The sequence below is a fragment of the Grammomys surdaster genome, unplaced genomic scaffold, assembly GCF_004785775.1.
Source record: "Grammomys surdaster isolate TR1022 unplaced genomic scaffold, NIH_TR_1.0 146, whole genome shotgun sequence".
NCBI lineage: Eukaryota > Metazoa > Chordata > Mammalia > Rodentia > Muridae > Grammomys > Grammomys surdaster.
In genome coordinates this window covers 3,265,768-3,280,938 of record NW_021604604.1, presented here as the reverse complement: position 1 = coordinate 3,280,938, position 15,171 = coordinate 3,265,768, and the positions used below count along the sequence as shown (strand labels likewise).

Genomic DNA, 15,171 nt, shown 5'->3' with positions numbered 1-15,171 from the left:
CATCTTTGAGTCCTGGGCTGCAAGCTGAGGCTCTCTGGGCCTAGGAGAGAAAGAATGGAGCGGTGGCAGCGTCTAGAAGAAGGCAGTGGGAAAGGCTTCTGCCTAGCTGGGATAAGAGCAGAGGGAGACCAAAGGCTAGCATGTCAGGCAGGAAGTTAGTGCTCTGCTTGGGAAAAGACACCTTTGACTTGGCTTAGACCTAAACTTGAACTCTCAAGTATCTTTCTGTGTGAAGATGGGCGCCTCTGCTCCCCGTGCCTTTGACAGTTGTTCTTAAATAGATGAGGAGCCCTTTCATTCTCTGCCCAGAAGAAACTAGAAGTGCCTAAACCACAGCAATGGTTGTGGTGACCAAAGGGTGGATCACTCCTGTGTCTCTTAGTGACCTTGGAAGCCATGAACTCATCCCTTAGATTTGACTCATTTAAAAGCAAACTTCAAAATGCTTTCTTCTCTTACCAAGGGGTTTATTTCAGATGGGGTTTATTTTGTAACTCACGCCCCCCAAGATGATTTCATACTCAAGAAAAATATTAGACAAAACTACCGCTATGGCAATAAGATATTTTAATAAAAGAATGACATGTTTAACCACGTTCAGGGCTAGTGTGGAAAAGAGAAAAGGAAGAAGCAGACATATTCTGGATGACTGAAGAGAACTTCCAAAGATTATAGAAGGTTCCATATCGTGTTTAGTTTTATCCAGAGAAGTCCTTTTCCACTACCATTCCTTTTATTTGTTTTAGGATTATATTTTGACTGAATAGAACCAATTTTCTTAACATGCTGCAAGTGGCCCCCTGAGAAGCTGGTTGTGTATGTGGAAGGGTTGTTTGAGGGAAGACTAGAAAGAATGGAGTAGAATCTCTACAGGATGCAAGCAAAGGGGTGATTGCCCTACCTCAGCATTTCAGAACTATTTGTCTCAGATGCGTTCCCTAAAGCAGCTGTTCCTCTTCGATTGTGTCTCCAGCACACAGTGGTCCACAGTGGTCCACAATCTCACACTGACACTTTTGCTAAGCCCTTTCACATGAATGACTTCCATGTCCTGAAATTCAAGCACAATTCACAAACTGTATCCTTCCTAAAAACACTGAAGCAGACCTTCCTGGGCACACAACAGGACCTCAGTTTCTCAATCCTCTGTTTCAGTCTCCTGATTGGCCTCCATGGTGACACCATTTTGCCTTTGCTAATTCTCCACATAGCAGCCCAGGTATGCTTCTCTAATGGCAAGCTTGACCATGCTGTTGTCCCACTCTAATGTTCTCTTTTCCCTGACTACTTTCTTTTGTTCTGCCACAACTTTGAGGCTGGTACCCAGACTCTCACCCATAGTAGGTAAGCATTCTGCCACTGAGTTATACTCCCGGCTTTATTCCCTGATGACTTCTAAATGATAAACATGTGCTCCTTAGCGCTCCTGTGCTAACGAGCTCCAGAACATATCTGCTCAAAACCCTTGGGTTTCATAGCTCCAATCTGAACTATAAGCATGGTTTAATAAGTGAAGTTTTCGTTCTGGGTGGCCGTGTGATTAACTAAAATTCAGGCCTTCTATTACTGAGGGAAGGAGAGGGTTGAGAGCAGGGAGGAGTGTTCAGTTTCTGCCTTGCTTGCCACCTTTTCCTTCCCAAGGCCTCAATAAACTCCACTCTGATTCTAAGGGATCTGTGTGTCTCGTGTCTCAGTCTCCTTTGAATATTTAAGAACTTCATGCTGGTATCCACTAGAAGATGTCAAACTAGCACACATATGTGCATTGTACAATGACACAGGGTTTAGAATGACATTTGTAACACAAAGGAATACCAGGCCAGGAGATTCTGTTGTGGCTATCCCCAGATTTCATTTGGTTTAACACATCACACTTTTTATATAGTCCAGGTTGCCTGTTCTGTTCTGTTTGAGGTTTCCCTCAAAACTTCATCGTGTAGTCATCTGAGGTCCCCAAACAGACAGCTGTATTTCCACAACCATTACAGAAGAGGGACTTAAAGGAGGCCAGCTGTGTACTGGCTCTGGAGATATACTTCCTCACAACAGGACATGCCCTTTCCTTTCCTTTCCTTTCCTTTCCTTTCCTTTCCTTTCCTTTCCTTTCAAAAAATCAGTCTGAGTCATATAGCTGCATTTCATCTTGAAGAGGTCAGGGGAGGACATATTCTCCAGTGGAAGAGGTGTTTCTGCTGCACTGTCTTCCACAACCATGTGAAAACAGATGTGTGTTGGGTTAATGTCTAGTCAACTTCTAGTAACTTTGTAAAGCATCTACGGATCACCTCAAAACTGTTTAGCTCCAGAGAGAATATGCTACCTACATCCTGGAAATATCAACAGCCAACAGTGCATCCACCTCTCATGTCTTCTTGGTCTAGGGAGGGAAATCTACAGCAAGCAACACATGTAAGCTTGGTTCTATTAGAGCATCTCACACACTCAAAAGTCGTCTTAGGTTTCTTGATCCTTTGTTAAGCTTTACAGTGTGTTTGTATTCAGATATGGGGGCAGATGCCAGACTTCTGAGTAAAAAAATCCCAAGGATTAAGAGCATGTGAGAATACAGAAAGCCCCTCCCCCCAATTTTGAGACAAGGTCTTATAGTGTAGCCCACCCTAGCTTTGAACTCATGATCTTCCTCTCTGAATCTCCCGAGAGTTGGGATTACTGGCATGTGGCACAGAAATACCTTTTCCTATGAGGTAATTATAAGAAAATAGACTTCAAAGTCTGATGAAGAATAAATAAGGCTGAATTTCAGGATACACAAGAGATCATTTACCTCACTCCTCCCCCAAACACTTTCAGACAAATTCAGCAAATGTAAAAATGCTATTATTTTAAAATTCCACTCCCTAACTTAAAGCGTTACCTTGCATGCTAATACATGGCTGGGGCCAGGCCACTGGGCTGCTGTGTGCTGCTGCTACCTTATGGTGCAGCTGTTTCTGTTCCTGCCTCTTGCTGAGATCAATGGCCCCGAAGTAATTGGCCTTTGAAGAGGGCAAAAAGGACAATTTTGAGCACCGGGCATTCTTTGAGGACATGGGTCTTGGTGGGTTATCCATGTGGTCATCACCGGGCCACTGTGCTCTTGCAGTGGGGGAGGTAGGGAGGGTATAAAGTCTTACTGCCAAGCATTGAGCTTTTCTTGGAGGGGAGGGTCCACTATGTTGTGGATTTTCTGGCACTTTCCCCTAAACTGGGTGGAGGGAGGATCCAACCACTGGGTTTGACATTAACTTTCACCTTCCTAGTAGCACAGGTCTGTGTGTCCCTCTTCTCCTGACCATGCCTGTTTGTATATATGTAGATTGGGGAGCATACTCAGGGCCTACACATGCTTCTGAGCCACACACCTAGGTCAACACACTTCCTGTAGGAAGCTTCCCATGCCCTTATTCTTGTACACACAGGACCCCTATTTCTCACCAATATCCTTTACTGTCTGTACTGCACCCTAATTAATCAATCCTTTCCTTTAGCCTCTAAGAATTCATGTTAGAGAAAGAAACTGCATCTTCTCCCTGCTTCCTTCTGTTTAACACAGTGTTTTGAATAGAGCTGATTCTCAAAATGTGCTTCCTTAAAACTAACTTAGTAATTCTGAAAACTCTGTGTGTGTGTGTGTATTTGTGTGCATATGCCTGCATACACATAAACACATGTTCCTGTGGAAGTGAGAACAAGGTTAGAGTCCTATGAGGTGCCCATCTTGGTTTCTGAGACAGTATTTTTCAATGGGGGCCTACCGATTAGGCCTGGCTGCCTGTCCAGGAGGTCCCAGAGATCTGCCTGACTGTGCCTCCCGGCACTGGGATTGCAAACCTGTACCATGGTGCTGTGTTTCCATAGGTGCTGGGGGTCAGATTGGGTCCTCACTTGTGCCTCAGAAGGCACTCCTGAGACATACCCGGACGCTCACATATTCTTTAAAATATATGCTTAGAAAAAATATGTTCAGTATATTTGTGTGTTTTATAGTTTCATATATAATGATGAAACAAGGTCACGTTAGCTTAAAAAAATGCAGGGATTGGCTTTACAAAGAATAAGTTCCATAGTGGAAAAACTGGTCTGTTAAGGTACATAAGAATGATAGTTATTTTTTTGTCATTTGTTACTTGTTTTCTTTTTTCTTTTCTTTTCTAAATTGGGGAACCAGGTGTGGTGGTGCAATTTTTTCTAAAGATTTATTTATTTTATATATGTAACTACACAGTTACTGTCTTCAGACACACCAGAAGAGGGCATCGGATTCCATTAGAGATAGTTGAGATCACCATGTAGTTGCTGAGAATTGAACTCAGAACCTCTGTGCCCTAAGCCACTGAGCCATCTCTCCAGCCCACTTGTTTTCTTAAAGTTTCCTTTTGTGCATGTTTAAAATAAACCCGACAAGGGGCTCAGCAGTTAAGAGAGCTGGGTGCTCTTCCAGAGGATCCAGGTTCAATTCCCAGGGACTACATGGCAGCTCACAACCATCTGTAACCCCAGTTCTAGGGCTCCAAGGCCCTCTTATGATCTTTGTGGGCACCAGGCACACACATGCTGCTCGAACATATATGCAGGCAAAACAACCATACACATAAAATAAAGCAAATAAATAAATAAATAAATTTTAAAAAGCATATCCAGTGAATTAACAGTTATGTATATACTATTTAAACACAGATTTATAAGACTACATATGTAAAAATGGCAATGAAAAGGTGTGTCAGGCCCAGCTGATTTTCATCACTTCTTTTTCTCTCCTCCCCACCTCCCTTTTTGGTAGTATCCAATGTTTTAACCAAGAATATGGCAATACAACTTATAACTAAGTCTGTCTGCTTCTCTTGCAGCTAGATGTGGCCTTATGCTAGCTCTGACACATCACTGCCATTGTTTGTAGACTGAATTCCACTCTGTGTGCGTTACCTTTCAATAACCCTAAGCTAATAGTATAACATTGCACCATTTGTAGGCCAAAGAGCACCTAAGTTTTAATCAGTCTTAACTTCAGATACTTGCTATTTTATCCAAAAATAACAATATGTTCATAACACAAAAGTTGAGAGTCAACTAGCCTATTTTTTTTTAGACATAATTTTGCTATTTAGCATAGGCTAGCTTCTGTCTTTTGGTCCTCCTGCCTCAGAGTCTCAAGTGCTGAGATTACAGGCATGTATATCCATGCACAGTAGGAAATAATGAACTCTTAAGGTGGTTCAAAGGACATGCTTCAAGGTAAAACATATCAGCATACTCTATTTCTTTGAAATCTTACAGAGTCACCGCTTACTCATCCCTCTCTTTTCTCTCTTTCCAAGTCAAGAGAATGGCGTGCTGTGTTGTGCATCCACAGTGACTCAGGCTCAGGATGGTCAGTGCTCATATGTGCCCTTCCACTAGGAATCCAGGAGGTAGCCTGGGTGACCAATAGGAATGACTCCTGTCTGATCACATTCCATCTGGGACACGTATCTAGCTATTCCACCATTCGATGACCACCTACCACTATTGAATAACAGCAACTCCTAGTATGTGGCTGGCATGGGTCCTATGCTTTCTTAGCCATGAACATCATTACAGGTATTCATATCCACAGGAGTAGAGTCATAGACGTAAAAAATCCCTGAGTTATGACTAGGGACATGCAAGGGACTTATTTCTTAGAAAGTTCAAGTATGGGGGGTGGTCAAAGAGATGATGAGATCATCTGCTACCAAGCCTGATGACAGGGAGTTCAATCCCCATAGCAGATGTGAGAACCTGTTTTTGAAAGTTGTCCTCTGACCTCTACTCACTGATGGCACAGCACACGCACATGCCACCACACACTCTGACTTGAGGAAAAATTATCATGGATATACATCTGGAAAAGGTCTGAGGAACAAGAATCATGACCCACGAAGCATGGAGTAAGGTCAGACCATAGGCAGAATGCAAAGGCAGGAGGCATGGAGTAAACCGAACCCCAAATCACGACAGATGCCTGTTGATAAGGACTTGGGGAAAGCAGGATGAGTGCTGTCACATGACAATAAGACACAGGACAAGAAGTACAGGAAGAAAACACAGCAAAAGCTCAATGGGTGTCACAGGCTACAGAGCAGCAGAAAATAGGTGACTTTCATGAGCATCAATAATTTGAATATTATCTTAAATTTAAAATATTTATTTATGCATGTGCATGCATGTACACATTGTGAAAGTCAGAGGACAACTTATGGGAGACAATTCTTTCTTTCTACCATGTGGCTTCCGGGAATGAAACTCAGGTTGTCAAGTTTAGTGGAAAGTGCTTTTACCCATTGAACTAACTCACTGGCTCAATTTTCTTAAAATACTTTTAAATTATTAAATCCCTCTAAAGTTTTCCAATATTAATTGATAAAGAAAATAACATCATGCCATTCCAGTTTAACAGTACGATATGAAGCCCCAGTCAATGAAGGGGTTCAAGCAAGGCTTTCCCTGAGACCCTTTGACGGTTCTATCAAATGCTCCTTGGTCATTTCTGAAGATGGCACAAGCTAACATCCAGACTCTCTAGGCTTTAGACAATGAGATCATAAATTCTAATTTTTAAAATGTTAATTTTAGCAATTCTGTACATATATATTCCCATATTTAAAATTTGAATGTCAGGCACAGTAGAGTTTGCAATAAGAAAGTCTATGTGCTTATTTCCTGATTTCTTTCTTGATGCAATTAACGTCAGTAGTATCTTGCATATCCACCCAGAGCTATTTGATAACCTGTACAAATATACTGATACATTCAATAGTCTGCATTCTCCCCCTTTTGTCTAGAGGTACTGAGGGTTGAACCCAGGACTCTGTGAACAATAGGCAAAAATTGTACCATAAGCCCATGTCAACCCTGTTGTCCTCTTTAAATAAAAATCGGAAGGTGTTAGTCACTATTGCTTCTTTCACTTAATGACATATCTTAGAAATCATTTCAGTATCCTGCATCTATCTGCACTGAACGTTTCCTTACACGGATGTCTCATAACTCATTAGAAACCTCACCAATGAGCACAAAATGACCAAACACGTATGGCTTTGAGGGGAGCCAGAAAAGGAAAACAAGCTCTTGTTTCTATGTAATTTCTTCTTTCTCTTCCGGAGGCTTGGTAGAGAGGCTGAGACAGAAACGTCTGCTATTAATGACAAGTCATGTTTGCATTACTGAACTTCAAACACCTTCCAGAATATTGAGCCTGAAGGACAGAGCTCAGAAGCTCTGCAGTTTGTCAAACAAACCTTGGCATGACAGAAAACGCTTATTTGGATAATTATATCAGCATTTAGGTGTTTCCTCCTTTCAAGATTAATGTTTAACATCGAGAAAGGCAAAGTAGGAAAGAAGATTCTGTTTCATGTCGGCCTTGCCTCTCCTTCCCCAACCCCAACTGAAAAAGGTTTAGCTTCACTTATGTTTTTTGAAATAATGTTTGTATGTTTAGTTGGAAGATTTCATACTTGTTATACAACGTATTTTAATTATTCCCATCCTATCATCCATTCCTAACATATCTTCCTACCAATGTGTGTGTGTGTGTGTGTGTGTGTGTGTGTATGTGTGTGTGTGTATGTGTGTGTGTGTAAGGTACTCAGCCTGAGTAGTGTTGTGTGCATTTGGGCCTGGGTGTGGACTATCTACTGGAGCATAGGTGACCTATCAATAGCCACATTCCAAGGAAAAGTGACAATTTCCCTCCCAGATGAACATTCTCATAGTAGGAAGTATCTCATGGGAGTCACCCCTGCCGATGTGCTGAGACTTCCTCATTGTGTTGGATATCGGCTCATTTCTACTTCTGGACCCAGAAAGTCCGCTGTGTTACTTGGATCCAGTCAGTTAGCCATTGAGAATCATTCTATTTGGAAATGATATTCTAACATTTTAGGTGAGACAGCTCAGTGGGCGATACACTGTGCAAGAACATGAGGGCTAGAGTTCAGATGTCCAGCACTCAAGTCAATGCCAGGTTGGCATGACAGGGCTACTTGTTATCCCACAGGAAGCAGACATGAAATCCCCAGAGCAAAGTGGCCTGCTAGACTGGCCCAGTTGGTGAGCTCTGGGTTCAAAGGAGAGCAGGTGCCTCAATTATATAGGACAGAGGGTGATTAAGGAAGTCACCTGGTGTTGGTCTTATGGCCTCTGCCAGCATGTGCACATATGTGTATTCACATTACACAGCCAGCGTGTGCCACCACACATGAGAAGACATGCCATGCGCATGCACCCATGAATATCACATACACATGCACATGCAGGAAAGGAAGTAATGAGCAGTATTAGGAGCAAATGAGCTCATCTATGTGAAAATTAGTGCGAAAGGACAGAAAGGAAGAAAGGGGAGAGCAACATATGGAGCCCTCCTGTGATGTAGAGTTGAGCCAGGCCTGTCCTTGGATTCTGATTCCTCTCACTGGGTTCACAGCTATGGAGAGAAAATCCGCTTTCAAGTGGCCATCTGTAGAATAAAAAGGGGTTCCATTTAGGTTGAAAAATTATGACAATGTGTGAATTTTAAAAATCCTCTAAGGTCTTTAAGTCTAACAAGGCGCTCACAGCTATTGGAGAGAAGAGTCAGGGGTTCTCAGAGACCAAGGCACAACATCATGGCTTCTGAAGGCTTAAGTCACTCAGGAGATGACATCTGGAGTGATAAGCAGAGTGAGAGGTAGGAGGAAGGCCTTGGTGTCGTGAGAACTTAAGGATGAAGCTGCATTTGTACACAGCAAGAGGCTCCGGCTTACATCCCAGATCACCAACATCTGTAGCTCAGCATCACTTAGGGCTGTCCTGAGAGGAGGCACGGCCTCAGCAGGGTGAGTCTTCTGGATGGCAATTCCCCTTATGTATGGAGTATCGTGCCAATGGCTAGAGAATTTTGCTGTTTCCCAACTTGGTTTACTTTAAACAGAGTTTAGGGAGGGGATGGCATCATTGAGTGCTCTCTTCCTCAGATGTCATTATAGGGCAAGCTGTGGTCCACACAGGGGATACAGGATAGAGCTCAAGAAGGTAGATATTGATCATTTGAGGTGTTCTAAAAGAAGCCTCAACTGACAGCATTTCATATCATTGTAAACATCTCTAAAGCAAGGAGAGTTGGTGTTTGTTCACAACTGTCAGTGGACTGGCTCTGGTATCAACCTATATTACCTTAGGAAAGTCACAGGACCTTATTGAATCTTAGGAGCCTTTTGCCATTAACTCTGATTCTATTTTCAGATCCTATTTTAGGGGTAGACAGATTTTTTTTAAAAGGAGGACTGGTGAGCATGAGTGTATTGGATACAGGGTAAGAACACCACCCACCTCCTTTTGCCCTGACATAAGGTGGGAAGGGGACAATTTAAACTACAAGGAAATAGGAAGTCCAGAATGTCCATCCCTCATTAACATCTCTTTCCAAATTCATGCCAGGGAGAGTCAGAGACCTGATTCCTAACCCTCCTGTCACTGCTCCCAGACACGGAGAAATGACTGAAAAGATCTAATAGGAAACAAAAGAAGAATTCACACCCAAGACTCAGGGAGGGAAAGAGAACTGAAGGGCAGAGGAAGAGACCTGGGCTCAAGTCCAGTGGCCTTTGCCAATGATTCTGGAACTAAAAACCCTGGCGAGGAGCTGAGGCCTGTGAGCTGACAGCAGGTTAAGAGGCTCTGTAGGAAGATATAAAGGAATCTTGAGGCATAACCAGGACTTGACAGTATCTACTGTCCTCCTCGGGGCACAGAATGCCAATTTCTAGTGAGATGGGGGTCCCTTGTAGGGTTGAGGAACACTTCCCATTAAGATAGAGTAGAAGAAAGCACGTTTGAGTCCAAAGGAGAATAATGACACCAGTTTTTCCTCACTATGAACTGCCTATGTATTTTGATGGTAGGTGTGTGCATAGTTGCCCACTCCCCAGAGGATTCTGGATCATGGAGAAAGGATTGGAATTAGAATAGGGGTTCTCACCTGCCAGGACAAGGGTCAGGTTCAGCCTTCTGAAGCAGCTTATAGCTTTGAATGGCTAAGGGCACCATCCACACTGTTGTGACCTCTAGTGACCTGGAGAAAATTCTCTTTATTCCCAAAAAGTCTTTCTTCTTTTTATAAAAGAACAATCATGTTTTACTTTAAGATTGTGTGTGTGTGTGTGTGTGTGTGTGTGTAAAATCCTTGTCTCAGCTTCCTGACAAGACCACTCTGCAGCCAGCCAACAATTCCTTAAAAGGAAAAAATGAAGACAGAGTAGGAACAGGAGAGAGAGAGAGAGAGAGAGAGAGAGAGAGAGAGAGAGAGAGAGAGAACACATAAGTGAGTACTTTCTCTTCCGTCCCTACTGTCCAAGCTTACTCTGCTGGTCTCTAAGACAGGAAGGCCTCCACTGGCAGTGGAGTTTATCAGCTTACTTGGCTGCCAAAGGTGCATTTCTGGAACTTTCCACAAACTCACCAAACACAGATTAGAATGGTTTTCCATAGGAGCCAGATTTAACTCAATCTCATTGAATACAAAGAAGCTTGTGGACTCACTCTCAAACCTCTCAGCACCCCAGTATCAAGGAGTCAAGTACAATTTCTCAAGTACCACCTGAACCCAGCAGAGGGGACCTCCTGAGTTTTCCAAGAAGACATTTTTGTAGGGTCAAATCCAATATTCTCTATGCTGGGTGGGCATCAGTATTTTGATAAGGTTTTGAAATCTGGTTATATATTCTTCTTGCAAGTTCTCAGGTTGACTGACCCATTTCATTTCATTTTAATTAAGTAATGATGATAAGGAGAACGTTTATTCCCATACTCACCCTTGTTTTAGACAGGATCAGCTCTGAACTCTCAACCCACTCCGCTCACCCTATGCAGTGCTGAGATAACAGACATGTACCACCATTCCAAGGCATTGGGTGCTTTTCAGAGCACAAAAAGTGAACTGCATGCCAGCAGCTGGCACCTACAGCTTTCCTCCCCCTGGGACCACAAAGACTTCTGAGTTAAGAATATTCCAAGGCAGCCTCCCTCCCTCCATCACAGGGAACCTGACCACCTCTATATCTTTTTATGGATAATCACCTGGCATGAAGGAGGTGCTGGCTGAAAACCTAACGCAAGAGAAAGTACCTACTGAGAAATGGTGGTCTTGGGGTTAAATGTCTGGAGGTGTCAACAAGTCAAGGCCGATCCGTTTCTATCTAATATTATACATTGTTTAGTCCTAATGCCTAGACCTTGGAATTTTGTTTAAACAGTGAAATGCCAGACATGAAGCACGCTCAAGGCACGTTCTTGAGACTCAAGGAAGTGAAGGAGATCTACTAACACAGCGTGCCTCTGTAGGACAACTGTCTGAAAGGAGAACTGTCAGGCCCCGAAAAATAACAACTCCAGCCCTCCGTTGAAGGACTGCTGGACTGGAACTGGTGGCGGGTTACTCTAGCAGAGTGGAATTGCCCCGACCTTGAACAAGTGTTTCTTTGTTACACTTCGGTCTGTGAGAAAGTGTGTCTTGGGCTGGTTTTATGGTGTTTGAAAATAGGAAGTAAGGTCGAAAGGGCAGCGGAGGGGGGGTGGGGAGGGGAGAAATCACTCAAAGATGGTCCGGTGGCCAGTCAGAAAGGTGAAACCCGGGCTTTGAAAATCGTTTACTCTGCCCTTTAACTACAATGGCACCTCCCAACCCCCACTCCCAACTGCTCTGTGGTGGACAATTCAATTGGCTTCTTTTGTAGCGGGTTTATTGCTCAGAACCCCTAGGGTCTGGATTTGCTTGTGGAAGAAACACACCCCACAGTGCTGCTCTGGAGCCTGCCACTCCTGTCTGGTCTCCCTTCCTTGGGGTTGGAGAGGGCACGGAGAGGCAGACCAACCTCGGGTGACGCCCTTGGACATAATCTACTCCCTGCGCTGCTGCGTCTGGAACACTTACGGAATGGGACTAGGCCACTACCAAGTCTGCACATCCTTCGCAAATTTGCAAGAGTCCTTGAGTCTGGTGATGTCATGGGAACCCCAAATCTAATCCAGGCTAGAGCACCGGTTGTGCGCCCCGGGTATGAAGAAGAGAAATGTCTCTAATCGGTCTCTGAGCGCAGCCACCCATGGATTGCCCTGGCTGCCGGCTGGAAGATGGTTGGCTGAGACTCCACCACCTCACGCCTAGGACCTTCGGTGATGTTCCAGCCCAGGGGAGGAAACTCGGCGTTGCTCTACGCAGCGCAGCACTGAGGACCGGACCGGACCGAAGGCTGGCGTGGAGGGCTGTAGGGTAGCCCTGGGAGCTGAACGCAGGGCAGGTACCAAAGAAAGCCGGAGCCAGAGAAGTTGCACCTCGTTCTGCCGCACTGGCTGAAACTGAGGACAGCGTCCCTGCGGCTGCTTCTCCTGCGGGTCCCCTCCCCGCCCGCGCCCCGCGCTCTGATTGGCTGGCGCGCGGGGTCCCTGGCACGCGCCTGTGGATGTAGTTATAAGAATCCTCGCGTGCCGGCCCTCAGCTCCAGCAAGCGGGTCCCAGCCCTCCCCAGTGCATCCCAGCGCCAGTCAGAGCCAGCAGCCGCGCGCACTCCAGGGAGGCCCCGGGGAGGGGACCCGCGGCCGCCTCGCCTTTCCCAACGCCAACCCCACGAGGGAGGGGCTGCGGGACCTACACGAACAGCCACAGATCACTCACAAAGGGTCACCCCGAGCAGCCCATCAGTCCCCCCGAGCCTCATCGGCGGGCGGCATGGACGCCGTGCTGCTAGAGCACTTCCCCGGGGGCCTGGACACTTTCCCGTCCGCTTACTTCGATGAGGAAGATTTCTTCACCGATCAGTCCTCTCGGGACCCGCTGGAGGACGGCGACGAGCTGTTAGGGGACGAGCAGGCGGAGGTAGAGTTCCTCAGTCACCAGCTGCATGAATACTGCTACCGCGACGGGGCGTGCCTGCTGCTGCAACCCGCGCCATCGGCCGGCCCGCACGCGCTCGCCCCGCCGCCTTTGGGGGACACTGGCGAACCCGAGGACAGCGGCAGTTATTGCTGCGATGCAGGGGCGCCTCTCGGTGCCTTCCCCTACTCGCCTGGCTCACCGCCCTCGTGCCTCGCCTACCCTTGCGCCGCGGTGCTGTCTCCCGGTGCGCGGCTCCGTGGTTTGAACGGGGCGGCGGCAGCGGCGGCGGCGGCAAGGCGGCGGCGACGCGTGCGCTCCGAGGCGGAGCTGCAGCAGCTGCGACAAGCGGCCAACGTGAGAGAGCGGCGCCGCATGCAGTCTATCAACGACGCCTTCGAGGGGCTGCGTTCGCACATCCCTACGCTGCCCTACGAAAAGCGCCTCTCCAAGGTAGACACGCTGCGCTTGGCCATAGGCTACATTAACTTCCTCAGCGAGCTGGTGCAGGCCGACCTGCCACTGCGCGGGAGTGGCACAGGTGGTTGCGGGGGCCCAGGTGGAAGCCGGCACCTCGGAGGGGACAGCCCGGGTAATCAGGCCAAGAAGGTCATCATCTGCCATCGAGGCACCCGTAAGTGCGTCTCTATCTCGGTTTCTCAGCTCAGGAAACGGGGACAGAAATAGATCTTGGGCAGTCTGGCGCAGGGATTGACGGATGAGGATGGACTGTAGGTGGGACCATAGGAACTAGGAGTGTGGTTTTTCTGTTTTCTGATATTTGACCAAGGACGAACGTCCTCGCCAGACACACACCTACTTGGGTTCCAGGAAGAGGATGCTGAGAGTTTGAGGTGTTGAATAGAAGTGGGTCTCAATTGTCTCAGAGGGGACCCTAAAGGACCATGGGTAACTTCTGGGAACCTGGTTGGATATCCACAATGTTTTCTCCTTTTCTCTTCCAGGCTCGCCCTCTCCCAGTGACCCGGATTATGGCCTCCCTCCCCTTGCAGGGCACTCTCTTTCCTGGACTGATGAAAAACAGCTCAAAGAACAAAACATTATCCGTACAGCTAAAGTGTGGACCCCAGAGGACCCCAGAAAGCTCAACAGTAAATCTTTCGACAACATAGAGAACGAACCACCCTTTGAGTTTGTGTCCTAAGAAAGCTCACATCGGTTGTCTGTGTCTTTGTGCATATTGTATGTGTAAATACCTAAAATGTAAATGTAATTTAAAGACCACATTTTTTTCTAATGGCAATCAACTGTTTTTATTTATCTATTTATTATTCTGTTGCGTTCATGAAATAGATTGTCTTTTTAAAATATATAATTTATATAATTTATCATGATATTCTATAATATGATTTCCCCCAGCACCTTTGGCAGTACTCTGAGCTGGAAGAAGTCTGTCCAGGAAACGCCGTGCTTATTTAATGTCAGAATTGGTTTATTTCTGAGTGTTGTTAATAAATGCTATTCACATGTGTTTCTATAAGCTGTTTGTTTAACAGATCATAGGCATCACTGTATCTTTTGAAAGAATTAACTTGCTTAAAAGCGGCACAAGCAGAGACTCAAATCTAAACCATCTAAGAGTAAACTATATTTCATTTAGATTTGGTCTGAAGGGGAGCGGGTGTGGGTGGGAGGATACACCCCAGCTTTCTCACAGCCCCTAGTCTGTCTACTTGGCTATAGATAGTAACAACCTGCTTCCATTTGTTCCCTAATCAACACACTCCAGGAAACAACTAGGCCATGGGTTATTTATTATTCCCATTTTCCAGAGAGGGAAAGCCGAGGCTTAGGAACAATGTTTGACATGCCCCAAGTGACTGCCACAGTGCCTGGTCTTAGTGTGTGAAAGTGAAGGCTCTGTGCTGGAGGGGACAGATGTCTGGGCAAGGGAAGGGGCATTTTCTACTTGCACTGGCTTGGGAGAAAGAACTACTTTAGAGCAGAGCTGGGAAGCATTCCTTCTGCATTTAAGCATCAGGGTTTTGGAAGTAGAGTCTCACTTGGGTTCGTTGACCTCGCTGAAGCAGGAGACCACGCATAACCTTGAGGAGTTTTAGGTAAGAAAAGGAAGAGTTCTACACTTAGTTATTTCTAAAACTGGCTTTAGTAAATAGCCTGCCCACAACAGTAGGGAGCAGCCTGAGGCAGAGAGAGCAGGGTCGCCCTCTAGCGAACTCAAAGAGAAGCGCTGGAGAAGTCTGGACCCTCAGCCAGAAAGCTTAAGAAGCCAGGACTGGGTTTGTCCCTCCACCCGTCCCCCTCCCCCAGTCACCGTGGACTCC

At 45.9% G+C, this 15,171-nt stretch overlaps 1 protein-coding gene across 1 annotated transcript; it reads left to right on the top strand.

The window, feature by feature from the left end:
• The first annotated feature begins 12,497 nt into the window (after positions 1 to 12,497).
• Positions 12,498 to 14,366, top strand: Ptf1a (pancreas associated transcription factor 1a). Its single transcript, XM_028764974.1, has 2 exons — positions 12,498 to 13,499; positions 13,831 to 14,366. Exons 1-2 carry the CDS (start codon positions 12,722 to 12,724, stop codon positions 14,028 to 14,030), a joined length of 978 nt encoding a protein of 325 aa, XP_028620807.1. The 5' UTR covers positions 12,498 to 12,721; the 3' UTR covers positions 14,031 to 14,366.
• Positions 14,367 to 15,171: the final 805 nt, after the last annotated feature.